The 27,668-nt window shown below is 42.3% G+C and overlaps 2 protein-coding genes across 2 annotated transcripts; both read left to right on the forward strand.

Moving 5' to 3' along the window:
• Window positions 1-8,117: 8,117 nt before the first annotated feature.
• Window positions 8,118-14,832, forward strand: LOC140578766 (serine/threonine-protein kinase pim-1-like). The gene is made up of 6 exons (XM_072700633.1): window positions 8,118-8,890; window positions 9,332-9,426; window positions 9,571-9,615; window positions 9,702-10,080; window positions 10,933-11,109; window positions 11,201-14,832. Exons 1-6 carry the CDS (start codon window positions 8,791-8,793, stop codon window positions 11,296-11,298), a joined length of 894 nt encoding a protein of 297 aa, XP_072556734.1. The 5' UTR covers window positions 8,118-8,790; the 3' UTR covers window positions 11,299-14,832.
• A 9,072-nt stretch (window positions 14,833-23,904) lies between these two features.
• Window positions 23,905-27,574, forward strand: LOC140578759 (serine/threonine-protein kinase pim-2-like). The gene is made up of 4 exons (XM_072700618.1): window positions 23,905-23,943; window positions 24,030-24,408; window positions 25,261-25,437; window positions 25,529-27,574. The coding sequence occupies exons 2-4, from the start codon at window positions 24,069-24,071 to the stop codon at window positions 25,624-25,626; spliced, it is 615 nt and encodes a 204-aa protein (XP_072556719.1). The 5' UTR covers window positions 23,905-23,943; window positions 24,030-24,068; the 3' UTR covers window positions 25,627-27,574.
• Window positions 27,575-27,668: the final 94 nt, after the last annotated feature.

The following is a 27,668-nucleotide window of genomic DNA, read 5'->3' on the forward strand; positions in this document are numbered from 1 at the left end:
CTGCCCGCTCGTCTGCACTGCGGACGTAACACTTATATGACTCATGTAGGTTCTTCCAGAGACACATCATTTGTTACTTTATGAATCAGGTTGTCATCATCATTGTCATCAACCACAATAGGTGCACACAGATATCTATATATTTGTGTGTGACCATGAACCTGTAACAACTGGTCTTGCCTGGTTGACATCCTGAGGTACTTGGACCAATAACCTCTGTGTCCAAAGGTACAACCTTAATATTAAAAAAACTAAAATCTAATTAAGAGTTAGCTTTTCAACAATCAACGCACTATTATTCAGTCAGATTTCATGAAGGGAAAGCATGATGATTAGCTGTGGATGCTAGATAGAAGGAAATTAAGTTTACTGATAGGCTTCATCTGTCACATTTCTGCGTTAACTGAGGTGAATGAAACTGCAAATTAAATACAATTGTTTTATGTTTACCTGTTTCAACAATATGCAGGTAGTGAGTATATGTCAGGATTAAATTTGTGGACATGAAGGAATAAGAATATGATATACTCAGCTACAGACAGGTGATCTCAGTTATGTGTTCAACTGGGTTGAGATCTGGTCACTTAAAGGATACTACACACAGGAATCGCTACAAAACAAGGTGTTGACATGCTGTCACTGGCCAAAATAATGCAAGATTATAGTTAGATAGTTTGGATGCTTTACTGCAATTATGCTTATTTTGACTTTGAGCATAACAAATTCAAACCATGGCACTAACATGGATATACTGGCATTAGTGCCTTGGTCGCATTATCGTTGTGTATGTAAAGTTACAGTAGATATTGTTTACTGTCACATCTAAAGCCACAAGAGAATAAAAAGAACACAAAGTGTGTTGCTGTCTCAGTACATGTAACTGTATCTGGCAGTAATCTATGACAGTATAAAATCTAACAAACCCATATGTGTAAAAGGCTGCCTGCAGGAGGACTTTAATTATACCGGGTTTTTTTAAAGAACTGCTCCCCGGATGGTTATGTGTTTAGTTTCAGCAATTGGCGAGTTATAGGAGCAGCCATTTTTTCCCACCGTTTCAGTGTGATGAGTCAGATCTTCACCGTTAATCCTTGCAGGGATAGTAAATGAAAAGTGAGTATTAATGATGCTGTTCGATGTAAATGGAAACTGAAATGCGGCAAAGCTGGTAATACTGACCTGTACTGGGGTTTCAGCGCCATAAATTAGTTTAAATACTATTACGTTTAGTTTAGTCTTAGAGCCAGTGTTGACTGTCTAAAGGCTATAAATTTATTGCTGTTCTGTTCAGTAATTACTGGCTGTTAGCCCATTGTGCTTTGCTTCGCTAATTCAGTTTCCTCATTTGGGCATTAGATGGCACCGAAGTAGCATAAGAGCTATGGGAAACAGCTAATCTCGCAAATCTTTAATTTATGGTGAGTTTACCTATGTTGTATGAGACATTGATATTGCTGTATTCATTTACCATTTTTGGATTTATTTGTCACACTACATACTTATGTAGATTATTGAATAATTAGGAGCACATTTTCTGGTATTTCAGAACTATCTGTACTTCAGTCCCTAAGTGCCTTTATGAGGATATAAAAGCCATCAAAATTGCCTTCCTGAAGTCTGTCTCTTCAATTCAGTGTTCTAACTGACACTCAGGAGTGTTTCTGCCATATCCCAGAACGTCTCACCCTAGTAAGTCTCCGTGACACCATAAGTAATGGCTTATTACCTGTTGTTCATCACTAACCAGTGATGGTCCACCAAGAGAATTCCTGTTAGGACAGAAATCATTTACACAAAGTTTATACACAGACATAATATACATACATACCCACAATGATATAAAAGTCAGCTTACACTGTTTCTGGCACTTTCGGTACAGGACTGCTTTGATGCTCAGGTTCAAATGGCTGTAGTGAAATAAAGCGAAAACCTGTTAAAATGTATATATGTAATACAAATGTTATTAGCTTGTATGTGTAGCTTGATGAATGGGTTGAAATGGAATGAAATTTGTTAACATATTAGTGTTAAATATTACTGGGGCCCAAAACAAAGACATGCTGTCGTGTGCACTATCATTGTTTATTCGGTTTTTATTTATGTAAGTTTACACATTTTAGTTTTCTCTCAGAAACAAGAAGATTCTGCTATCTCTAGATAAATGCTGTTGGCTGCTCTAAAACTTTATTTTTCATTCATTAAAGTGTTTTTGATTCTCCGTGGACATTGTTTGGTTGATACACTTTACACATAACCAAAGTGTTGTAAATTGCACTCACCAGTGTATCAGCTACATCAAACTCTGTGGGTTTTTTGATCACGATCTCAGTGTCAGAGTCAGAAATGTCTGACACTTCTCCAACTGCAAAACACACTACAATTGAAATTAGTATAGTATTACTATAGTCAGACAGAGCTGAACTTTTTAAACAATGCTAAATCTAGGAGAAAGCGAAGAAGGGAAAGCCTCTCTGACACACTGTGATGGTAATAGTTGATTTTTGGCTCAAGGTGGGACTTCATGGGAAAAAGGTCGACTGAAAAGTATTAGGAAAAGTAGATTTTTATGTAGCAACAGCTCCAAAATGGCTTGGAATGAGTTTCAACATGAATCCCAGCTGGTGCAACACCAACATACCTGCACAGCAAATTATAATGGCTTAGTACTTTTCACTTTACAGACTAGATCATCTTTCTCAGAGAGTTGGAACAACTAGGTACAGAAGTTACTGGCTATGGTAAATCCTGATTATTTACCCTCTTCAAAATCCTGGCATGGATAATGGATAATGATGCAGCTGTAGATCTAGACTCTACATCTTCCTTGGGCTAAACGATAAGGTTTCAAGGGACAATTAATAAGACATTCCACTTCTAAGACGTTCAATTACATCGACATTTCTGAGTAAACTCATAATCTATGTGCTATATCTACTGCATCGTGGGCTACAGTATAAGACTATGATAGCCAAAATGAATACTAAAATAACGAATATTGAATATATAATCGATAATTATATTCGTTTTATTATTTTTCATAATAGCAAATTAAATATTAATTTAAAAGCATTTTATTCAGAGCAACAGTGTTTTTTTGGATTGCGGGTAAGCTTCATGTTCAGCCATGTTTTTGGCATGGAGCTGGGTAATCTCAACATAAAAGATCACGTGATTTGGGTGACCAGATAATCCATGTCAGGGAGGACACTCTGGGCTAGGACAGGAATTGTAACTTACCATTTCAATGAAAAGGACCTGGATTTGACTTGAGCACTGAGTTCTTGCTGTGTGCTGATTGGTCAGTCTCCTACAGTACAATCATGCATGTGTCACTAAGGCTAATGTGAAACAGCTGGATGCGTCTTTCAGTCAAGGAAACAAACCAGTCAAAGCACAAGAAGAGCTGAACTATTTAGCCAAGCACAGGAGCCTTTCCGTTTGAAAGTACAGTAGTTTGTAAAACCCGAAGTAGCTCAAAGTGTCCTCCCTGACATGGATTATCTGGTCATCCTACACGTGATCATATTACGGTAATGTAGTTCAGTGCATTCCTTAGCCGTCAAACCGTCAGAAATATTCTTGCCATTATGTTTGTTACACAGTTTCTATTACACTATCCATCCATTTTCTGAAACCACTTGTTCTATTCAGAGTCGCGGGGGGGTCCGGATCCTATACCGGACGCTACGGGGGCAAAGCAGCGAACACCACAGCATGGGGCGCCAACCCATTGCAATTAGTATATTATATGACTATAAACTTCTATAATATGACTTCTACTATCTATTATATATGGCAAATGTACCTGATCCACCCCCCACCATGTCAGACACTTTCTTACACGTATAATATGGCTGCGTCCGACTTCATGCAGCCGCTTACAGCGCTGGCTTAAAGCAATGCACTCCGGTCCTGACGTTCGTATCCCAGGCAGTTCCGAGGCGGTATCTGCTATTTCTCCTGAATATCATGTAAAGCAGTGAGAACTGATTTTCAGTTAATTTACCTGGTAAAATAAAGTTTAAGTAAATTATATAAATGCTGTAATAGTACACGTAAGATAGTGGTTTATTTATTGTTAGTTATTGTAATCAGAGTGCGAATTACCCCTCCATAAAACAGTCCCCCCAGCTCCAACAGCCTTCAGAAATAAATATTTGCCTATTAGGCTAATATCTGTCTTGATGATACAGTAGATCTTAAAGTACAGCCTAATTTCTAACTCACCTCTTGGTCCTGCGCGCTGCCCTCATCCTGCCATCTTCCTGCTGCCTGCTGACTGTCCTGTACACTGTCCTCATCCTGCCATCTTCCTGCTGCCTGCTCACTGTCCTGCACACTGTCCTCATCCTGCCATCTTCCTGCTGCCTGCTCACTGTCCTCATCCTGCCCTCATCCTGCCATCTTCCTGCTGCCTGCTCACTGTCCTCATCCTGCCATCTTCCTGCTGCCTGCTCACTGTCCTGCACACTGTCCTCATCCTGCCATCTTCCTGCTGCCTGCTCACTGTCCTGCACACTGTCCTCATCCTGCCATCTCCCTGCTGCCTGCTCACTGTCCTGCACACTGTCCTCATCCTGCCATCTTCCTGCTGCCTGCTCACTGTCCTGCACACTGTCCTCATCCTGCCATCTTCCTGCTGCCTGCTCACTGTCCTGCACACTGTCCTCATCCTGCCATCTTCCTGTTACCTGCTCACTGTCCTGCACACTGTCCTCATCCTGCCATCTCCCTGCTGCCTGCTCCTGTGCCTCTCCTGCCTTCTGCTGACCACCATTTTCCTTCATACACATTAACAGTTTGCAAAACTGCACCTATACTTTTGGTGTGATGTTCTGTAGCTCAACACTAATATTTCCTACTTACTCTTCTTTTACCACCAAAAAAGTGTCTGATGTCTCCATCTTTCCTTTTCCTCAAAATGTGTCTGTGAATAAAATCTAATCTATGTTTAACAAAACAGTATCTGGCTTACCAGATGAAGCTTCTAAAAATGTCCATAAATATGAAATTGTGGAATGCAGAATCAATACCAGGAAAATTCTAATAATAGGGCTTATTATTTGCTAGTTTTTTTTTTACGTTGACCTTATAGGTTTCACTTATAGTAATGTTTTTTCAGAGCATAACGTTAGACCTTCTTATGCATTAGCATTAGCCTAATAACAAACTACACAGGCTAAATGGCGAATTAATTTCAGAAAGGCACAATTTATTCATGATAAAATGAGAATGAAAACATAGGCAGTTCATCTCCTTCGAAAATGACCGATTTTACCTCACCAAATAAGCCTGGTTTAAATAGAGAACTTAGCTGATCTTACTAGTTAACGTAACTAACGTTGACTGTACCGGTCTCAGAAGGATAATGGCAAGTAATTCAACTTATAAAGACGTCAGCTTGCATTAGTTAGATGCAGCACTTAAACGAATAAATGAAGGTTGTAAAATAACACGTACAGTTTCAACAGGCTAGACTTGTGCTGGCTACTTACATTTACCAATGCACGACAAACAGTACCATGACAGACGAACACAAGGAACAGGTCACTCACTGAGAATGAATGACGCAACCGACAGGCTAAGCTGCTTCTAGCACCGAGGTGGTTAAAATAGTACGGTCCACATTAGGGGTGTCTGAAATCGTTTTACATAAAAATTTCCTACAAGGTGAGGTTCTCTTTTTTTCTTTTACAACAAAAGAAAAATGTAAAGACCTCCCCCCAAACTGCTATTTTTGTCTCTTGGGGGGGGGGGGTCTGGGTCTTGATCTGGGGTACTGTACCCCCCAATACCCCCCGTAATTCGAACCATGATTGGTAATGTTGCGCTGCTTTATATGTTTAATCGTCCAGCCTGTGAAGAAGGCATTCAAGTAAGAATGGCATTGTACTCAGTACATGACAATAAAAACTTTGATTCCTTGAAATACATGTATTTGATCTTTTTCCTGACAGCTATCTTTTTACACAGGGCCACTATTATGACTATACACAAAAGTTTATGTTTTTCCACTGCTAACAGTTTGGATCAGGAGTTGGTCATTGTAAAAGAAGTACTGTGCCTGCAGGTGATATTTGTAAAGATTTATCTACACCCTTCTGGCAGTGCTGCCATTGCAGTCAGGTCTCGCAGACTACGAGGAGTAGAATTAAGTTGTCTGGCTTGGTGGCAGCAGTTTATACTCCACCCCTGCAGCTGTGCTCCACGCCACGTCAGCGGCAGACAGACCTAAGCCCAAGTCGGACACAACCACAGTTTCGATTGCTGAGCCTTGGTATCCCGATGTATAACTCATTAACCTCGTAGTTTTGCATGTGAATTCGGACCATGTCTGCACTGTCTGACACGCCCCCATTGGCAATTTGGAGTGTATCGCGCACGTAAACACATTTGGTTAACAAACTTAATATTTCATATTCAGTGTTTTTTTTCCTCCGCAAAAAAAATTATGTTTTATGTAATCAGTAATAAGCAATTTTCGTTACCAAAACACACTAGTAATTTAGCTGTTTAAGAAAGGAAAAGAGTCAAGAACATCACAAAAATGTCATTGCATAGACATATATTTTATTTTAAATATGACCAATAAAGTTAAGTAGCAAGCAGAATACAGGCTCGGTATACAATGAGTTTATACAGATCCTTCCAGACATCATGTGAAACGATAAATAATTAAGTCGCTTTGTTAGTTAATAATTTATTAGTTATTTGGAGGACCAATCGGTCAATACGGGACACAGCCACTTTATTTATATTTTACTTTACTTACGACCTGCGACATGTTTATGATTCTTATTACATCTGGCCAGCAGATCGATCTTTCGTTTCTCACAGAATAATACATGATGTAACGTTATCCCGCTAATAAGCTCTGGAACATTTCATGGCTGGCACCGGTGTTCTGTCGATATACAGTATGCTGCCTTGTCGAAAAATGCTACCGTAGTGATAATCGATAGCCCTAACCCTAACCCCCCAAAACCCCTAAAACCCTTACCTTAACCCTAACCACTAAAACCTAACCCTAATCCCAAAACGGTGGAACTGCACATGCGCAGAAAGGCTCGATAGCACGTCTCGATAGGTAGTATTTTATGACAGAACACCTGCAATATTGGACAACAGTGTATTGGTTATTGATCTAATTTTCCGATGCAGAGATATGGAGACACGGGGGCTCCGTAGTGTTACTATACATGTGATACACACTCATAATGTAATTAACAAAGCGTTATATTTCCAACTTCATGTCTGTTGTTTTCAACTGTTGAATCAATATTAACATGCGCATAAGTATTAAGTAACAAACCGTTTTAAGACCTGTTTTATTTGTTTGTACGTTGTATATCTGTATTTTAACAAAATAGATCATATATACATACGTTTTATGAGTTTGCATAAATACAAAACGATCGTTTTCACGGCCTACAGAAAAGAGCCTTCCGTTCGCTGTTTTCCCGAAACAGCTATGCTTTCTAGGGCAGGGACGCTTTATTCGGCGTAACACCTGCAGCTGATGGCGGAGCAGCAGGACGAGCTCCAGGCTGCTGAGTGTCTTATGACTGACTGCCTCTCCACCCTGCAGCGATGTGCTTTAATGTAAAGGCAAACTGCCCGGCACCGACAGGAGGATGAGGCATGTCAACCAGTGAAGAACCAGCTGGAGCAGAAGTGTGATATCCTACTGCTCAACACCGTAGAGCAAATGCTACGCTAAGCTGAGGATGTTTTAATGAAATGTGCTGGTTAAATGAGAAAGACGGGCTGCCGTGGGAACTTCATGCTTTGCTGTAACGTTGTGAAGATGCGCTGTATACATAAAATTGAATTGAATATTATGTACAGTACTGTATTGTGTTATATCGTATTTGAATTATACACACTTCAGTAATTTTATTGGTGCGGTACTGTAATTTGAAAAGCGTTTGAAACAACTACTGTGGTTTTAAATCATCAATAAAATGAAGTAAATATATAGCGATCAACGCTGTCCTTATTTGAATGTAATAAATATACAAATGTGAATCAGATGGTAATCTGTCTAAGACATAAATAAACAGAAGAAAACCGTAATAACCATCATTCGCATATAATGATCAATTTTACCCAGAGAAACGTGATCATTACAAGCGATGTCCAGCGTATTTCCGTTCAGCGGAACAAGATTGCCTTTCGGTGATCTTTTTTCAATCATTTTTGTTAAATATTCCCACAAATTAGCCACGTACGCTGTTTATGACTGGGCCAGAAACCTTTGACTGCATTTCGTATGTGATCGGTTAAGTTGTTTCTGGGTTTTAATCATAGCCGATCAGAACCGCAATGGCGGATTCCATGTCACTCCGTGATTTCTGATCGATGTACTAGTTGGAGATACTTTGAGCTTTAGAAGGAATGAACCACCGCTTATTAGAGGACAGATAACTAACAATTATCAATTCATCCATATTCAATAGTCGTGCATGTGTTTAGACTACAGGGAAACCGGAGAACCCGGAAGAAACAGACGGGGAGAATATTCAAATTGACAACTAATTATATTACTGCTAAATAATATATTCAAATATCTTATTTATTTTTCAATTTTACGACGGGGGGAGTGAGGGGGCCTCTGGGCTGCAGCCCATGTAACCCCGTGCATGATGCCGTCCGTTGTTCTAAAATCAACAATATTTGAATGATGCTCATCCATCCATCCGTAACTGGACAGCATCTTTTGCATCTTGCTCGGTATTGAGAAGGATCTCTTTGCTCTTACGATCGATTACTTTTTGGTCTAGAGCAATAATGGACAGGAAACGCTCCCGCTCCGATTCTGATGATCAATCTCCAGCGAAAAAAAGGAGGGAGAGTTCGGAAGTCCAGAGCACCGGCGATCCCCGCAAAGGTTTGTAGCAAAAGATGATTGCCTTTTCATAGGGAATGAAAATTACACATAAGAAAGCCATGTGATTCTCTTTAATAAGGCTTACTGCAAGAACAGATGTGAACACTGTCCTGGACTTATAGATTAAACAAATTAATGCAACAATTGATTCTTTGATTGATAAAAAAAATGTCGCTGAACGTTTGAAAAGCAAACTTATACCCAAATTGGTTCAATACTGTAGCTCTTTTGATTCTGAACCCGAGCTTACTCTGACTGCAGCATCTAATAGGCAAACTAATGATAATACTGAATTAAAAGGCCATGTTCGTGATAGGCATGTGGTAAAGAAATATTAATTCATGCTATTTAAAGTTAATAGTGAAGTGTCTGCAACTGTGTTATCCTGTAGAAAATGCTGTATGGACTCTTTTTCTGAAGTGTACCTGCTTAATGTTGTAGAACATTTGGAGGACCTGTACCTCGAGGGGGAACTGCTCGGAAAGGGTGGTTTTGGAGCAGTTTTCGCCGGCATTCGCAAGGCCGATGGCTTCCCAGTAAGTCACCAAACGGTGTAGTCGTGACATGCAAAGTAATATCTCTCCAGAGATCCCTTTTATTACACCGGTTACAGGCACCTATAAGAGGCGATGCCTTCTCAATATGCACTACACTAAATTTGTGATTTTTTTTCCCTCTAGGTGGCCATCAAATATGCCAGGAAGAATTATAAGGAGCTAGAACTGGTAAGTGTTTTCAGTCATGGAGCTGGGTTTATTTGGAGGAATTTCTGCCTAAATATAATATGTATATCCTGCTCTCCCATTCATAGCCTGGAATTGATGGGCCCATCCCATTGGAGGTGGCACTGATGAAGCTTGTTAGCCAGAAGTCATCCTGTGCTAACGTGCTCCAGCTCATCGACTGGTTTGATGGACCACAGGACTATATTATGGTCCTGGAAAGGCCGGACCCATGCCAGGATCTCTTTGACTTCTGCCAAAGTGAAGGAGGGATCCTGTCAGAGGGTGTTGCCAGGCAGGTGCTGGTGCAGGTGCTCCAGGCCTTGCGTCACTGCCAGGAATCAGGTGTCTTCCATCGAGACCTGAAATCTGAGAACCTCTTGATCAACACAGACACTCTGGAGGTGAAACTCATTGACTTCGGCTGTGGTGATATCTGGACAGATTCCCACTACACAAAATATTCAGGTCAGTGAGAGAGGCTAATTAAAATCCTGTCAAACTAACCCCTGGTTCAACAGCAAGTAGCGGGTAATCCAGTGCAGTGTTTCCCCTACCATTATATTAGGGGGCATTTAATTTAATCTAATTTAATTTTCTATGTAGCGCCAGATCACAACAGAAGTCATTTAAGGTTACCTTTCCTATAGAACAGGTCTATACATTGTCCTTTTATTAAACTAAATAGCCTTATGTTATTTATCGTATATACACAACAGCTTGTCATTTTTGTCTCTACACGGTCGCACGTTTATAATTCTCCTCTGCTCTCTGTATCACGCATGGCGGAGTTCCGCCCCAATGCACGGCACAGTAACGTGCACACACACACAGGTGAGCACACTCCGACCAGCGGACAGAGAGCGCGCCTTGGAAAATATGTTGCATCAGCCACCTGAAAAGCAGACAATAAATCAATAAATGGGCCAGACGTTTCTGACTTCCCATATCAAGAGGCTCTAGAAATGTTCTTCTAGAAGCCCAGAAGGATATACTGCATTGACAAAAGCTGCACACTTTGTGGATAATTGTCATAAAAAGAAATGTTCTGATGTTTAGTTCAGTTGTTATATCGACTGCTGTCATTAAAAGAAACGCATGAACACCATGAATCCTGTCGGTGTCCGTCTGCCCCACCCACCCCCCAAGCTGTAAACCTAGGGGAAACACTGCAGTGATTAAGTAATCTGGACTTGTGATAAAACTCCCTGCAGGGGAGTTGGATTTGTGTTCTTGAGTCCTAACCTAACTCGTTTCAGTAAAAATATCTAGGTTTATGAAAGATTTTGTGAGTTTATGAATGATTTTGCTTTGTTTCAGGGACAAAGGTCTTCGCTCCCCCAGAGTGGTTCCTGAAGGGGCAATACCTAGCTGGCCCCGCCACAGTCTGGTCTGTGGGGGTCACACTATTTATATTAGTGTGTGGTTACTTGCCCTTCCCCAACAAGAGGGCAATTATCTCAGGCTGCCTGGAATTCCCCCCATGGGTCTCTCCTGGTGAGCAGCTTATTTTTCATCCTGTGACTTGACTCTCCTGATAGGAAGTGTTCTTTTCTGACTAACTATGTGCCAAATTATTCTCCGACAGGCTGCTGCAGTCTGATCCGCCGGTGCCTGAGGCGCAAGGTTGCGAATCGGCGGACTTTGGAGCAGATTCAGCGCCATCCTTGGCTGCAGCGGAAGTGACACCATAAGTTTTAGTTTAGTGACTACTGGAGCTTTGTCAGTCCCTGCTGTAGGTAGTTGTAGCATATAGTTCTGTTTTTATTTTAGTTTGTTTTTTTAGTTTTTTGTGTTTGGTGTATCGGACGCGGGTAGACCGCATTTTGCGGTTGAGCTGCATGTGGGTGCACTGAAGACTAGGTTAGAATGTAGAGAGTTAGGCAGTAAAAAAAGCAGGGAAGCTCCAGTTTTCACTTGTCCAGCTCTATTTTGGGTTGAGCGTCCTCTGTGGACTTAAGGATAAGGCTACAACAGGGGGATAGTTTAGTGTCAAGTTCCAACAGAGGACCACATCAAAGCAGCAGAAGAAAAGGAAAAGCAAACAGCTAAGTCCTTCAACCATTTTCTCGTTGTCCTGATAAATAATTTTTGATATTAATATGTTAGTGATGGTTTACTTGCTGTAATACTACAGATGCATGTAGAGGACCAATGCAAGGCAGCAAAAGAAAAAAAGCTAAGTCCTTTTCCTACTTTTCACACTTTCCCTTTGTCCTGATGATCCACTAATTTTCAATGCTAGAAATTAATGATATCTGTCTTTTCTGTCCTATCCAAGGTCCAACAGAGGACCACATCAAAGCAGCAGAAGAGAAAGAAAAGCACAAAGCTAAGTCCTTCAACCATTTTCTCGTTGTCCTGATAAATAATTTTTGATATTGTTAGTGATGGTTTACTTGCTGTAATACTGACTTTTTTGTTTCATTCCAATCCAGGCTGCAACAGATGCATGTAGAGGACCAATGCAAGGCAGCAAAAGAAAAAAAGATAAAAGCTAAGTCCTTTTCCTACTTTTCACACTTTCCCTTTGTCCTGATGATCCACTCATTTTCAATGCTAGAAATTAATGATATCTGTCTTTTCTGTCCTATCCAAGGTCCAACAGAGGCAACCCCGCCTCCTCCTACAGGTTCCGGGCGGCGTAAAAAGAAGAGACGCCGGGGAAAAGGGGAGGAAGCCGCCCCGACGCTCTTCCTGGGGGCGTGCTACCTCGCCGCAGCGCCTCTTCCAGCGGAGGTTCAAGAGGAGCCCCTCCTGGTTCAGCCAAGGAGCACCCTGCTGGCCGCGTGATGGCGGCGCCCGCCGAGGCGCCCCCTGCTGGCCGCACGCCCGCGGCCCTGCCTGAGGCCGCTCTGCCCGCGGCCCTGCTTGAGGCCGCCTCTCTGCACGTCCAGCCCGGCTCTTCTGTCCTGCCCGCGGCTTCGGCTGCTCCGCCCGCAGCTCCAGCCACGTCTGCTACCCTGGCTCCGTCTCTACCTGACCCTGTCCCTACTCCAGTCTCCCCAGCACCGGTTATGGTCCCCGAGGAGGTCCCGGACTATGCGACTGACACTCCATCCTCCGGAGAGGAGGATGAACTCGAGTGGGACCCCTCAGGGACCTCTCTAATGACTCTGGGTCCCTCGCCATGGCATGGGAAACCCCACCTATCTGTGTCCAAGAAGGGGAGGGGACATAGACGTCGGGCCGGGGTCCTGCCCGCCCTGCCCCCTGGCTCGCCCTCGTGCGCCTTGGCTGGGGCTCCGGGGCTGCCTCGGTGCCGGTTCTCGGTCGGGTCCTCGGCTAAGTGTCGGCCGCCTCCGGACCCCCCTGCTCCGCCTGGGCGTCGGACGGCGCCTTCCCCTGTCATTGTCGATACTGTGTGAGTGTACCTGTCCTGTCGATTGTCTTTAATAAACCCCATTCTTCAGTTCAACCTGACTGCGCTCGCCTCTCTCACCTGCTCGTCACTCGCTGATCATGACAGTTGCCTGTTATTTTCTGCTTGTTTTCTGTATTTAGTCCGCGTTCAAGTCTGTTTCCCCAGATCAGTCATTGATGTTTTGTGCCGTGTTTCCTCGTCTGCCTTGAATAAACCCCTTCTGCCCGTAATTTCGGCTCGACTGCTCTGTCTGCCCGCTCGTCTGCACTGCGGACGTAACACTTATATGACTCATGTAGGTTCTTCCAGAGACACATCATTTGTTACTTTATGAATCAGGTTGTCATCATCATTGTCATCAACCACAATAGGTGCACACAGATATCTATATATTTGTGTGTGACCATGAACCTGTAACAACTGGTCTTGCCTGGTTGACATCCTGAGGTACTTGGACCAATAACCTCTGTGTCCAAAGGTACAACCTTAATATTAAAAAAACTAAAATCTAATTAAGAGTTAGCTTTTCAACAATCAACGCACTATTATTCAGTCAGATTTCATGAAGGGAAAGCATGATGATTAGCTGTGGATGCTAGATAGAAGGAAATTAAGTTTACTGATAGGCTTCATCTGTCACATTTCTGCGTTAACTGAGGTGAATGAAACTGCAAATTAAATACAATTGTTTTATGTTTACCTGTTTCAACAATATGCAGGTAGTGAGTATATGTCAGGATTAAATTTGTGGACATGAAGGAATAAGAATATGATATACTCAGCTACAGACAGGTGATCTCAGTTATGTGTTCAACTGGGTTGAGATCTGGTCACTTAAAGGATACTACACACAGGAATCGCTACAAAACAAGGTGTTGACATGCTGTCACTGGCCAAAATAATGCAAGATTATAGTTAGATAGTTTGGATGCTTTACTGCAATTATGCTTATTTTGACTTTGAGCATAACAAATTCAAACCATGGCACTAACATGGATATACTGGCATTAGTGCCTTGGTCGCATTATCGTTGTGTATGTAAAGTTACAGTAGATATTGTTTACTGTCACATCTAAAGCCACAAGAGAATAAAAAGAACACAAAGTGTGTTGCTGTCTCAGTACATGTAACTGTATCTGGCAGTAATCTATGACAGTATAAAATCTAACAAACCCATATGTGTAAAAGGCTGCCTGCAGGAGGACTTTAATTATACCGGGTTTTTTTAAAGAACTGCTCCCCGGATGGTTATGTGTTTAGTTTCAGCAATTGGCGAGTTATAGGAGCAGCCATTTTTTCCCACCGTTTCAGTGTGATGAGTCAGATCTTCACCGTTAATCCTTGCAGGGATAGTAAATGAAAAGTGAGTATTAATGATGCTGTTCGATGTAAATGGAAACTGAAATGCGGCAAAGCTGGTAATACTGACCTGTACTGGGGTTTCAGCGCCATAAATTAGTTTAAATACTATTACGTTTAGTTTAGTCTTAGAGCCAGTGTTGACTGTCTAAAGGCTATAAATTTATTGCTGTTCTGTTCAGTAATTACTGGCTGTTAGCCCATTGTGCTTTGCTTCGCTAATTCAGTTTCCTCATTTGGGCATTAGATGGCACCGAAGTAGCATAAGAGCTATGGGAAACAGCTAATCTCGCAAATCTTTAATTTATGGTGAGTTTACCTATGTTGTATGAGACATTGATATTGCTGTATTCATTTACCATTTTTGGATTTATTTGTCACACTACATACTTATGTAGATTATTGAATAATTAGGAGCACATTTTCTGGTATTTCAGAACTATCTGTACATCAGTCCCTAAGTGCCTTTATGAGGATATAAAAGCCATCAAAATTGCCTTCCTGAAGTCTGTCTCTTCAATTCAGTGTTCTAACTGACACTCAGGAGTGTTTCTGCCATATCCCAGAACGTCTCACCCTAGTAAGTCTCCGTGACACCATAAGTAATGGCTTATTACCTGTTGTTCATCACTAACCAGTGATGGTCCACCAAGAGAATTCCTGTTAGGACAGAAATCATTTACACAAAGTTTATACACAGACATAATATACATACATACCCACAATGATATAAAAGTCAGCTTACACTGTTTCTGGCACTTTCGGTACAGGACTGCTTTGATGCTCAGGTTCAAATGGCTGTAGTGAAATAAAGCGAAAACCTGTTAAAATGTATATATGTAATACAAATGTTATTAGCTTGTATGTGTAGCTTGATGAATGGGTTGAAATGGAATGAAATTTGTTAACATATTAGTGTTAAATATTACTGGGGCCCAAAACAAAGACATGCTGTCGTGTGCACTATCATTGTTTATTCGGTTTTTATTTATGTAAGTTTACACATTTTAGTTTTCTCTCAGAAACAAGAAGATTCTGCTATCTCTAGATAAATGCTGTTGGCTGCTCTAAAACTTTATTTTTCATTCATTAAAGTGTTTTTGATTCTCCGTGGACATTGTTTGGTTGATACACTTTACACATAACCAAAGTGTTGTAAATTGCACTCACCAGTGTATCAGCTACATCAAACTCTGTGGGTTTTTTGATCACGATCTCAGTGTCAGAGTCAGAAATGTCTGACACTTCTCCAACTGCAAAACACACTACAATTGAAATTAGTATAGTATTACTATAGTCAGACAGAGCTGAACTTTTTAAACAATGCTAAATCTAGGAGAAAGCGAAGAAGGGAAAGCCTCTCTGACACACTGTGATGGTAATAGTTGATTTTTGGCTCAAGGTGGGACTTCATGGGAAAAAGGTCGACTGAAAAGTATTAGGAAAAGTAGATTTTTATGTAGCAACAGCTCCAAAATGGCTTGGAATGAGTTTCAACATGAATCCCAGCTGGTGCAACACCAACATACCTGCACAGCAAATTATAATGGCTTAGTACTTTTCACTTTACAGACTAGATCATCTTTCTCAGAGAGTTGGAACAACTAGGTACAGAAGTTACTGGCTATGGTAAATCCTGATTATTTACCCTCTTCAAAATCCTGGCATGGATAATGGATAATGATGCAGCTGTAGATCTAGACTCTACATCTTCCTTGGGCTAAACGATAAGGTTTCAAGGGACAATTAATAAGACATTCCACTTCTAAGACGTTCAATTACATCGACATTTCTGAGTAAACTCATAATCTATGTGCTATATCTACTGCATCGTGGGCTACAGTATAAGACTATGATAGCCAAAATGAATACTAAAATAACGAATATTGAATATATAATCGATAATTATATTCGTTTTATTATTTTTCATAATAGCAAATTAAATATTAATTTAAAAGCATTTTATTCAGAGCAACAGTGTTTTTTTGGATTGCGGGTAAGCTTCATGTTCAGCCATGTTTTTGGCATGGAGCTGGGTAATCTCAACATAAAAGATCACGTGATTTGGGTGACCAGATAATCCATGTCAGGGAGGACACTCTGGGCTAGGACAGGAATTGTAACTTACCATTTCAATGAAAAGGACCTGGATTTGACTTGAGCACTGAGTTCTTGCTGTGTGCTGATTGGTCAGTCTCCTACAGTACAATCATGCATGTGTCACTAAGGCTAATGTGAAACAGCTGGATGCGTCTTTCAGTCAAGGAAACAAACCAGTCAAAGCACAAGAAGAGCTGAACTATTTAGCCAAGCACAGGAGCCTTTCCGTTTGAAAGTACAGTAGTTTGTAAAACCCGAAGTAGCTCAAAGTGTCCTCCCTGACATGGATTATCTGGTCATCCTACACGTGATCATATTACGGTAATGTAGTTCAGTGCATTCCTTAGCCGTCAAACCGTCAGAAATATTCTTGCCATTATGTTTGTTACACAGTTTCTATTACACTATCCATCCATTTTCTGAAACCACTTGTTCTATTCAGAGTCGCGGGGGGGTCCGGATCCTATACCGGACGCTACGGGGGCAAAGCAGCGAACACCACAGCATGGGGCGCCAACCCATTGCAATTAGTATATTATATGACTATAAACTTCTATAATATGACTTCTACTATCTATTATATATGGCAAATGTACCTGATCCACCCCCCACCATGTCAGACACTTTCTTACACGTATAATATGGCTGCGTCCGACTTCATGCAGCCGCTTACAGCGCTGGCTTAAAGCAATGCACTCCGGTCCTGACGTTCGTATCCCAGGCAGTTCCGAGGCGGTATCTGCTATTTCTCCTGAATATCATGTAAAGCAGTGAGAACTGATTTTCAGTTAATTTACCTGGTAAAATAAAGTTTAAGTAAATTATATAAATGCTGTAATAGTACACGTAAGATAGTGGTTTATTTATTGTTAGTTATTGTAATCAGAGTGCGAATTACCCCTCCATAAAACAGTCCCCCCAGCTCCAACAGCCTTCAGAAATAAATATTTGCCTATTAGGCTAATATCTGTCTTGATGATACAGTAGATCTTAAAGTACAGCCTAATTTCTAACTCACCTCTTGGTCCTGCGCGCTGCCCTCATCCTGCCATCTTCCTGCTGCCTGCTGACTGTCCTGTACACTGTCCTCATCCTGCCATCTTCCTGCTGCCTGCTCACTGTCCTGCACACTGTCCTCATCCTGCCATCTTCCTGCTGCCTGCTCACTGTCCTCATCCTGCCATCTTCCTGCTGCCTGCTCACTGTCCTGCACACTGTCCTCATCCTGCCATCTTCCTGCTGCCTGCTCACTGTCCTGCACACTGTCCTCATCCTGCCATCTCCCTGCTGCCTGCTGACTGTCCTGCTCACTGTCCTCATCCTGCCATCTTCCTGCTGCCTGCTCACTGTCCTCATCCTGCCATCTTCCTGCTGCCTGCTCACTGTCCTCATCCTGCCATCTTCCTGCTGCCTGCTCACTGTCCTCATCCTGCCATCTTCCTGCTGCCTGCTCACTGTCCTCATCCTGCCATCTTCCTGCTGCCTGCTCACTGTCCTCATCCTGCCATCTTCCTGCTGCCTGCTCACTGTCCTGCACACTGTCCTCATCCTGCCATCTCCCTGCTGCCTGCTCCTGTGCCTCTCCTGCCTTCTGCTGACCACCATTTTCCTTCATACACATTAACAGTTTGCAAAACTGCACCTATACTTTTGGTGTGATGTTCTGTAGCTCAACACTAATATTTCCTACTTACTCTTCTTTTACCACCAAAAAAGTGCCTGATGTCTCCATCTTTCCTTTTCCTCAAAATGTGTCTGTGAATAAAATCTAATCTATGTTTAACAAAACAGTATCTGGCTTACCAGATGAAGCTTCTAAAAATGTCCATAAATATGTAATTGTGGAATGCAGAATCAATACCAGGAAAATTCTAATAATAGGGCTTATTATTTGCTAGTTTTTTTTTACGTTGACCTTATAGGTTTCACTTATAGTAATGTTTTTTCAGAGCATAACGTTAGACCTTCTTATGCATTAGCATTAGCCTAATAACAAACTACACAGGCTAAATGGCGAATTAATTTCAGAAAGGCACAATTTATTCATGATAAAATGAGAATGAAAACATAGGCAGTTCATCTCCTTGGAAAATGACCGATTTTACCTCACCAAATAAGCCTGGTTTAAATAGAGAACTTAGCTGATCTTACTAGTTAACGTAACTAACGTTGACTGTACCGGTCTCAGAAGGATAATGGCAAGTAATTCAACTTATAAAGACGTCAGCTTGCATTAGTTAGATGCAGCACTTAAACGAATAAATGAAGGTTGTAAAATAACACGTACAGTTTCAACAGGCTAGACTTGTGCTGGCTACTTACATTTACCAATGCACGACAAACAGTACCATGACAGACGAACACAAGGAACAGGTCACTCACTGAGAATGAATGACGCAACCGACAGGCTAAGCTGCTTCTAGCACCGAAGTGGTTAAAATAGTACGGTCCACATTAGGGGTGTCTGAAATCGTTTTACATAAAAATTTCCTACAAGGTGAGGTTCTCTTTTTTTCTTTTACAACAAAAGAAAAATGTAAAGACCTCCCCCCAAACTGCTATTTTTGTCTCTTGGGGGGGGGGTCTGGGTCTTGATCTGGGGTACTGTACCCCCCAATACCCCCCGTAATTCGAACCATGATTGGTAATGTTGCGCTGCTTTATATGTTTAATCGTCCAGTCTGTGAAGAAGGCATTCAAGTAAGAATGGCATTGTACTCAGTACATGACAATAAAAACTTTGATTCCTTGAAATACATGTATTTGATCTTTTTCCTGACAGCTATCTTTTTACACAGGGCCACTATTATGACTATACACAAAAGTTTATGTTTTTCCACTGCTAACAGTTTGGATCAGGAGTTGGTCATTGTAAAAGAAGTACTGTGCCTGCAGGTGATATTTGTAAAGATTTATCTACACCCTTCTGGCAGTGCTGCCATTGCAGTCAGGTCTCGCAGACTACGAGGAGTAGAATTAAGTTGTCTGGCTTGGTGGCAGCAGTTTATACTCCACCCCTGCAGCTGTGCTCCACGCCACGTCAGCGGCAGACAGACCTAAGCCCAAGTCGGACACAACCACAGTTTCGATTGCTGAGCCTTGGTATCCCGATGTATAACTCATTAACCTCGTAGTTTTGCATGTGAATTCGGACCATGTCTGCACTGTCTGACACGCCCCCATTGGCAATTTGGAGTGTATCGCGCACGTAAACACATTTGGTTAACAAACTTAATATTTCATATTCAGTGTTTTTTTTCCTCCGCAAAAAAAATTATGTTTTATGTAATCAGTAATAAGCAATTTTCGTTACCAAAACACACTAGTAATTTAGCTGTTTAAGAAAGGAAAAGAGTCAAGAACATCACAAAAATGTCATTGCATAGACATATATTTTATTTTAAATATGACCAATAAAGTTAAGTAGCAAGCAGAATACAGGCTCGGTATACAATGAGTTTATACAGATCCTTCCAGACATCATGTGAAACGTTAGAAACCATACTTGCAAATGTTCCTAAACTTAAACTATAGTTGGTCATTGGTTTGTCAGGGCACAGCACACAGTGACAGACGTATCCAGCATTGCGGCTTATAATCCATGCACGCGAATATACACATACATGCACTGATAAACGTGTCATTACAGTTTTGCTGTTTACTTTTGTCTTTTAAAAGCATTCACTCTTTAACGCTAGTTTAACAGGAACAGATTAACCCATTTCTGCTACCCTCCGTAGTGAGGCTAGCTTGCTAGCGTATATAAAACAATGTGAAAATACCAACATTAGAAGACAAGAAACTGCAAATTCGATAATACTACTTAAACAAAAAACATCTTAGTTACCTTTATGAAAATGCCGAGAGCAAACACGCAGGAAGGGAGATATCGTGTTGAAAGTGATCTCCTTCCATCTCACCAGGCGACCCGACGCCTCTTCGTTAGCTCCTCTATCAGCATCTGCTGTCCATATCCTCTTTTCCAAGTGGGAAACCGAAAAAAAGCTCATGTTGTGGTCCACCTTTCTGCCATTTCTAGCATGTGATTTAGTATGACAGCCTTTCACACAGCACGAGTGTCCCATCTTACCAAAGAAAATGCCGCACGCAAACCCTCGCTCTTCAGTTGTATACACCCAAAATGGCGATTCCACCCACAATACACTGCGGCTATAGCGAGTGTGACATCAGCTGACAAAGACCGATTGGAGCAACTTTGAAATGTTCTCCTAGAATTTTTGAAACTTGACTTTTATGTAATTTGTATCTTTAAACCCTGAATTTGTTTTATCGTGAATTTGAGGGCATGGAAAAATAGCAGTGAAACTGCATTATAGAAAATTTGAAGACTGTAATTCAGAGGTAAAAAAAAAACATGCATATTTCCAATGCATAGATATTCAATGTTAGAATTTCAGTGGCATATAAAATTCAAATTGTGATGAGACAGAGTTACTTCCATACCTTTCATGTGTCACACCGCACAACAGGAACTGGGACCTTTCAACTCGTAGCTTAAACTCCACACATAATTACACCGCCACGCCAAAACAACGGAGGATAAATAATTAAGTCGCTTTGTTAGTTAATAATTTATTAGTTATTTGGAGGACCAATCGGTCAATACGGGACACAGCCACTTTATTTATATTTTACTTTACTTACGACCTGCGACATGTTTATGATTCTTATTACATCTGGCCAGCAGATCGATCTTTCGTTTCTCACAGAATAATACATGATGTAACGTTATCCCGCTAATAAGCTCTGGAACATTTCATGGCTGGCACCGGTGTTCTGTCGATATACAGTATGCTGCCTTGTCGAAAAATGCTACCGTAGTGATAATCGATAGCCCTAACCCTAACCCCCCAAAACCCCTAAAACCCTTACCTTAACCCTAACCACTAAAACCTAACCCTAATCCCAAAACGGTGGAACTGCACATGCGCAGAAAGGCTCGATAGCACGTCTCGATAGGTAGTATTTTATGACAGAACACCTGCAATATTGGACAACAGTGTATTGGTTATTGATCTAATTTTCCGATGCAGAGATATGGAGACACGGGGGCTCCGTAGTGTTACTATACATGTGATACACACTCATAATGTAATTAACAAAGCGTTATATTTCCAACTTCATGTCTGTTGTTTTCAACTGTTGAATCAATATTAACATGCGCATAAGTATTAAGTAACAAACCGTTTTAAGACCTGTTTTATTTGTTTGTACGTTGTATATCTGTATTTTAACAAAATAGATCATATATACATACGTTTTATGAGTTTGCATAAATACAAAACGATCGTTTTCACGGCCTACAGAAAAGAGCCTTCCGTTCGCTGTTTTCCCGAAACAGCTATGCTTTCTAGGGCAGGGACGCTTTATTCGGCGTAACACCTGCAGCTGATGGCGGAGCAGCAGGACGAGCTCCAGGCTGCTGAGTGTCTTATGACTGACTGCCTCTCCACCCTGCAGCGATGTGCTTTAATGTAAAGGCAAACTGCCCGGCACCGACAGGAGGATGAGGCATGTCAACCAGTGAAGAACCAGCTGGAGCAGAAGTGTGATATCCTACTGCTCAACACCGTAGAGCAAATGCTACGCTAAGCTGAGGATGTTTTAATGAAATGTGCTGGTTAAATGAGAAAGACGGGCTGCCGTGGGAACTTCATGCTTTGCTGTAACGTTGTGAAGATGCGCTGTATACATAAAATTGAATTGAATATTATGTACAGTACTGTATTGTGTTATATCGTATTTGAATTATACACACTTCAGTAATTTTATTGGTGCGGTACTGTAATTTGAAAAGCGTTTGAAACAACTACTGTGGTTTTAAATCATCAATAAAATGAAGTAAATATATAGCGATCAACGCTGTCCTTATTTGAATGTAATAAATATACAAATGTGAATCAGATGGTAATCTGTCTAAGACATAAATAAACAGAAAAAAACCGTAATAACCATCATTCGCATATAATGATCAATTTCACCCAGAGAAACGTGATCATTACAAGCGATGTCCAGCGTATTTCCGTTCAGCGGAACAAGATTGCCTTTCGGTGATCTTTTTTCAATCATTTTTGTTAAATATTCCCACAAATTAGCCACGTACGCTGTTTATGACTGGGCCAGAAACCTTTGACTGCATTTCGTATGTGATCGGTTAAGTTGTTTCTGGGTTTTAATCATAGCCGATCAGAACCGCAATGGCGGATTCCATGTCACTCCGTGATTTCTGATCGATGTACTAGTTGGAGATACTTTGAGCTTTAGAAGGAATGAACCACCGCTTATTAGAGGACAGATAACTAACAATTATCAATTCATCCATATTCAATAGTCGTGCATGTGTTTAGACTACAGGGAAACCGGAGAACCCGGAAGAAACAGACGGGGAGAATATTCAAATTGACAACTAATTATATTACTGCTAAATAATATATTCAAATATCTTATTTATTTTTCAATTTTACGACGGGGGGAGTGAGGGGGCCTCTGGGCTGCAGCCCATGTAACCCCGTGCATGATGCCGTCCGTTGTTCTAAAATCAACAATATTTGAATGATGCTCATCCATCCATCCGTAACTGGACAGCATCTTTTGCATCTTGCTCGGTATTGAGAAGGATCTCTTTGCTCTTACGATCGATTACTTTTTGGTCTAGAGCAATAATGGACAGGAAACGCTCCCGCTCCGATTCTGATGATCAATCTCCAGCGAAAAAAAGGAGGGAGAGTTCGGAAGTCCAGAGCACCGGCGATCCCCGCAAAGGTTTGTAGCAAAAGATGATTGCCTTTTCATAGGGAATGAAAATTACACATAAGAAAGCCATGTGATTCTCTTTAATAAGGCTTACTGCAAGAACAGATGTGAACACTGTCCTGGACTTATAGATTAAACAAATTAATGCAACAATTGATTCTTTGATTGATAAAAAAAATGTCGCTGAACGTTTGAAAAGCAAACTTATACCCAAATTGGTTCAATACTGTAGCGCTTTTGATTCTGAAACCGAGCTTACTCTGACTGCAGCATCTAATAGGCAAACTAATGATAATACTGAATTAAAAGGCCATGTTCGTGATAGGCATGTGGTAAAGAAATATTAATTCATGCTATTTAAAGTTAATAGTGAAGTGTCTGCAACTGTGTTATCCTGTAGAAAATGCTGTATGGACTCTTTTTCTGAAGTGTACCTGCTTAATGTTGTAGAACATTTGGAGGACCTGTACCTCGAGGGGGAACTGCTCGGAAAGGGTGGTTTTGGAGCAGTTTTCGCCAGCATTCGCAAGGCCGATGGCTTCCCAGTAAGTCACCAAACGGTGTAGCCGTGACATGCAAAGTAATATCTCTCCAGAGATCCCTTTTATTACACCGGTTACAGGCACCTATAAGAGGCGATGCCTTCTCAATATGCACTACACTAAATTTGTGATTTTTTTTCCCTCTAGGTGGCCATCAAATATGCCAGGAAGAATTATAAGGAGCTAGAACTGGTAAGTGTTTTCAGTCATGGAGCTGGGTTTATTTGGAGGAATTTCTGCCTAAATATAATATGTATATCCTGCTCTCCCATTCATAGCCTGGAATTGATGGGCCCATCCCATTGGAGGTGGCACTGATGAAGCTTGTTAGCCAGAAGTCATCCTGTGCTAACGTGCTCCAGCTCATCGACTGGTTTGATGGACCACAGGACTATATTATGGTCCTGGAAAGGCCGGACCCATGCCAGGATCTCTTTGACTTCTGCCAAAGTGAAGGAGGGATCCTGTCAGAGGGTGTTGCCAGGCAGGTGCTGGTGCAGGTGCTCCAGGCCTTGCGTCACTGCCAGGAATCAGGTGTCTTCCATCGAGACCTGAAATCTGAGAACCTCTTGATCAACACAGACACTCTGGAGGTGAAACTCATTGACTTCGGCTGTGGTGATATCTGGACAGATTCCCACTACACAAAATATTCAGGTCAGTGAGAGAGGCTAATTAAAATCCTGTCAAACTAACCCCTGGTTCAACAGCAAGTAGCGGGTAATCCAGTGCAGTGTTTCCCCTACCATTATATTAGGGGGCATTTAATTTAATCTAATTTAATTTTCTATGTAGCGCCAGATCACAACAGAAGTCATTTAAGGTTACCTTTCCTATAGAACAGGTCTATACATTGTCCTTTTATTAAACTAAATAGCCTTATGTTATTTATCGTATATACACAACAGCTTGTCATTTTTGTCTCTACACGGTCGCACGTTTATAATTCTCCTCTGCTCTCTGTATCACGCATGGCGGAGTTCCGCCCCAATGCACGGCACAGTAACGTGCGCACACACACAGGTGAGCACACTCCGACCAGCGGACAGAGAGCGCGCCTTGGAAAATATGTTGCATCAGCCACCTGAAAAGCAGACAATAAATCAATAAATGGGCCAGACGTTTCTGACTTCCCATATCAAGAGGCTCTAGAAATGTTCTTCTAGAAGCCCAGAAGGATATACTGCATTGACAAAAGCTGCACACTTTGTGGATAATTGTCATAAAAAGAAATGTTCTGATGTTTAGTTCAGTTGTTATATCGACTGCTGTCATTAAAAGAAACGCATGAACACCATGAATCCTGTCGGTGTCCGTCTGCCCCACCCACCCCCCAAGCTGTAAACCTAGGGGAAACACTGCAGTGATTAAGTAATCTGGACTTGTGATAAAACTCCCTGCAGGGGAGTTGGATTTGTGTTCTTGAGTCCTAACCTAACTCGTTTCAGTAAAAATATCTAGGTTTATGAAAGATTTTGTGAGTTTATGAATGATTTTGCTTTGTTTCAGGGACAAAGGTCTTCGCTCCCCCAGAGTGGTTCCTGAAGGGGCAATACCTAGCTGGCCCCGCCACAGTCTGGTCTGTGGGGGTCACACTATTTATATTAGTGTGTGGTTACTTGCCCTTCCCCAACAAGAGGGCAATCATCTCAGGCTGCCTGGAATTCCCCCCATGGGTCTCTCCTGGTGAGCAGCTTATTTTTCATCCTGTGACTTGACTCTCCTGATAGGAAGTGTTCTTTTCTGACTAACTATGTGCCAAATTATTTTCCGACAGGCTGCTGCAGTCTGATCCGCCGGTGCCTGAGGCGCAAGGTTGCGAATCGGCGGACTTTGGAGCAGATTCAGCGCCATCCTTGGCTGCAGCGGAAGTGACACCATAAGTTTTAGTTTAGTGACTACTGGAGCTTTGTCAGTCCCTGCTGTAGGTAGTTGTAGCATATAGTTCTGTTTTTATTTTAGTTTGTTTTTTTAGTTTTTTGTGTTTGGTGTATCGGACGCGGGTAGACCGCATTTTGCGGTTGAGCTGCATGTGGGTGCACTGAAGACTAGGTTAGAATGTAGAGAGTTAGGCAGTAAAAAAAAGCAGGGAAGCTCCAGTTTTCACTTGTCCAGCTCTATTTTGGGTTGAGCGTCCTCTGTGGACTTAAGGATAAGGCTACAACAGGGGGATAGTTTAGTGTCAAGTTCCAACAGAGGACCACATCAAAGCAGCAGAAGAAAAGGAAAAGCAAACAGCTAAGTCCTTCAACCATTTTCTCGTTGTCCTGATAAATAATTTTTGATATTAATATGTTAGTGATGGTTTACTTGCTGTAATACTACAGATGCATGTAGAGGACCAATGCAAGGCAGCAAAAGAAAAAAAGCTAAGTCCTTTTCCTACTTTTCACACTTTCCCTTTGTCCTGATGATCCACTAATTTTCAATGCTAGACATTAATGATATCTGTCTTTTCTGTCCTATCCAAGGTCCAACAGAGGACCACATCAAAGCAGCAGAAGAGAAAGAAAAGCACAAAGCTAAGTCCTTCAACCATTTTCTCGTTGTCCTGATAAATAATTTTTGATATTGTTAGTGATGGTTTACTTGCTGTAATACTGACTTTTTTGTTTCATTCCAATCCAGGCTGCAACAGATGCATGTAGAGGACCAATGCAAGGCAGCAAAAGAAAAAAAGATAAAAGCTAAGTCCTTTTCCTACTTTTCACACTTTCCCTTTGTCCTGATGATCCACTCATTTTCAATGCTAGAAATTAATGATATCTGTCTTTTCTGTCCTATCCAAGGTCCAACAGAGGCAACCCCGCCTCCTCCTACAGGTTCCGGGCGGCGTAAAAAGAAGAGACGCCGGGGAAAAGGGGAGGAAGCCGCCCCGACGCTCTTCCTGGGGGCGTGCTACCTCGCCGCAGCGCCTCTTCCAGCGGAGGTTCAAGAGGAGCCCCTCCTGGTTCAGCCGAGGAGCACCCTGCTGGCCGCGTGATGGCGGCGCCCGCCGAGGCGCCCCCTGCTGGCCACATGCCCAAGGCACCCGCAGAGGCGCCCCCTGCTGGCCGCACGCCCGCGGCCCTGCCTGAGGCCGCTCTGCCCGCGGCCCTGCTTGAGGCCGCCTCTCTGCACGTCCAGCCCGGCTCTTCTGTCCTGCCCGCGGCTTCGGCTGCTCCGCCCGCAGCTCCAGCCACGTCTGCTACCCTGGCTCCGTCTCTACCTGACCCTGTCCCTACTCCAGTCTCCCCAGCACCGGTTATGGTCCCCGAGGAGGTCCCGGACTATGCGACTGACACTCCTTCCTCCGGAGAGGAGGATGAACTCGAGTGGGACCCCTCAGGGACCTCTCTAATGACTCTGGGTCCCTCGCCATGGCATGGGAAACCCCACCTATCTGTGTCCAAGAAGGGGAGGGGACATAGGCGTCGGGCCGGGGTCCTGCCCGCCCTGCCCCCTGGCTCGCCCTCGTGCGCCTTGGCTGGGGCTCCGGGGCTGCCTCGGTGCCGGTTCTCGGTCGGGTCCTCGGCTAAGTGTCGGCCGCCTCCGGGCCCCCCTGCTCCGCCTGGGCGTCGGACGGCGCCTTACCCTGTCATTGTCGATACTGTGTGAGTGTACCTGTCCTGTCGATTGTCTTTAATAAACCCCATTCTTCAGTTCAACCTGACTGCTCTCGCCTCTCTCACCTGCTCGTCACTCGCCGATCATGACAGTTGCCTGTTATTTTCTGCTTGTTTTCTGTATTTAGTCCGCGTTCAAGTCTGTTTCCCCAGATCAGTCATTGATGTTTTGTGCCGTGTTTCCTCGTCTGCCTTGAATAAACCCCGTCTGCCCGTAATTACGGCTCGACTGCTCTGTCTGCCCGCTCGTCTGCACTGCGGACGTAACACTTATATGACTCATGTAGGTTCTTCCAGAGACACATCATTTGT

The sequence above is a fragment of the Paramormyrops kingsleyae genome, chromosome 16 (assembly GCF_048594095.1).
Source record: "Paramormyrops kingsleyae isolate MSU_618 chromosome 16, PKINGS_0.4, whole genome shotgun sequence".
NCBI classification, from domain to species: Eukaryota; Metazoa; Chordata; class Actinopteri; order Osteoglossiformes; family Mormyridae; genus Paramormyrops; species Paramormyrops kingsleyae.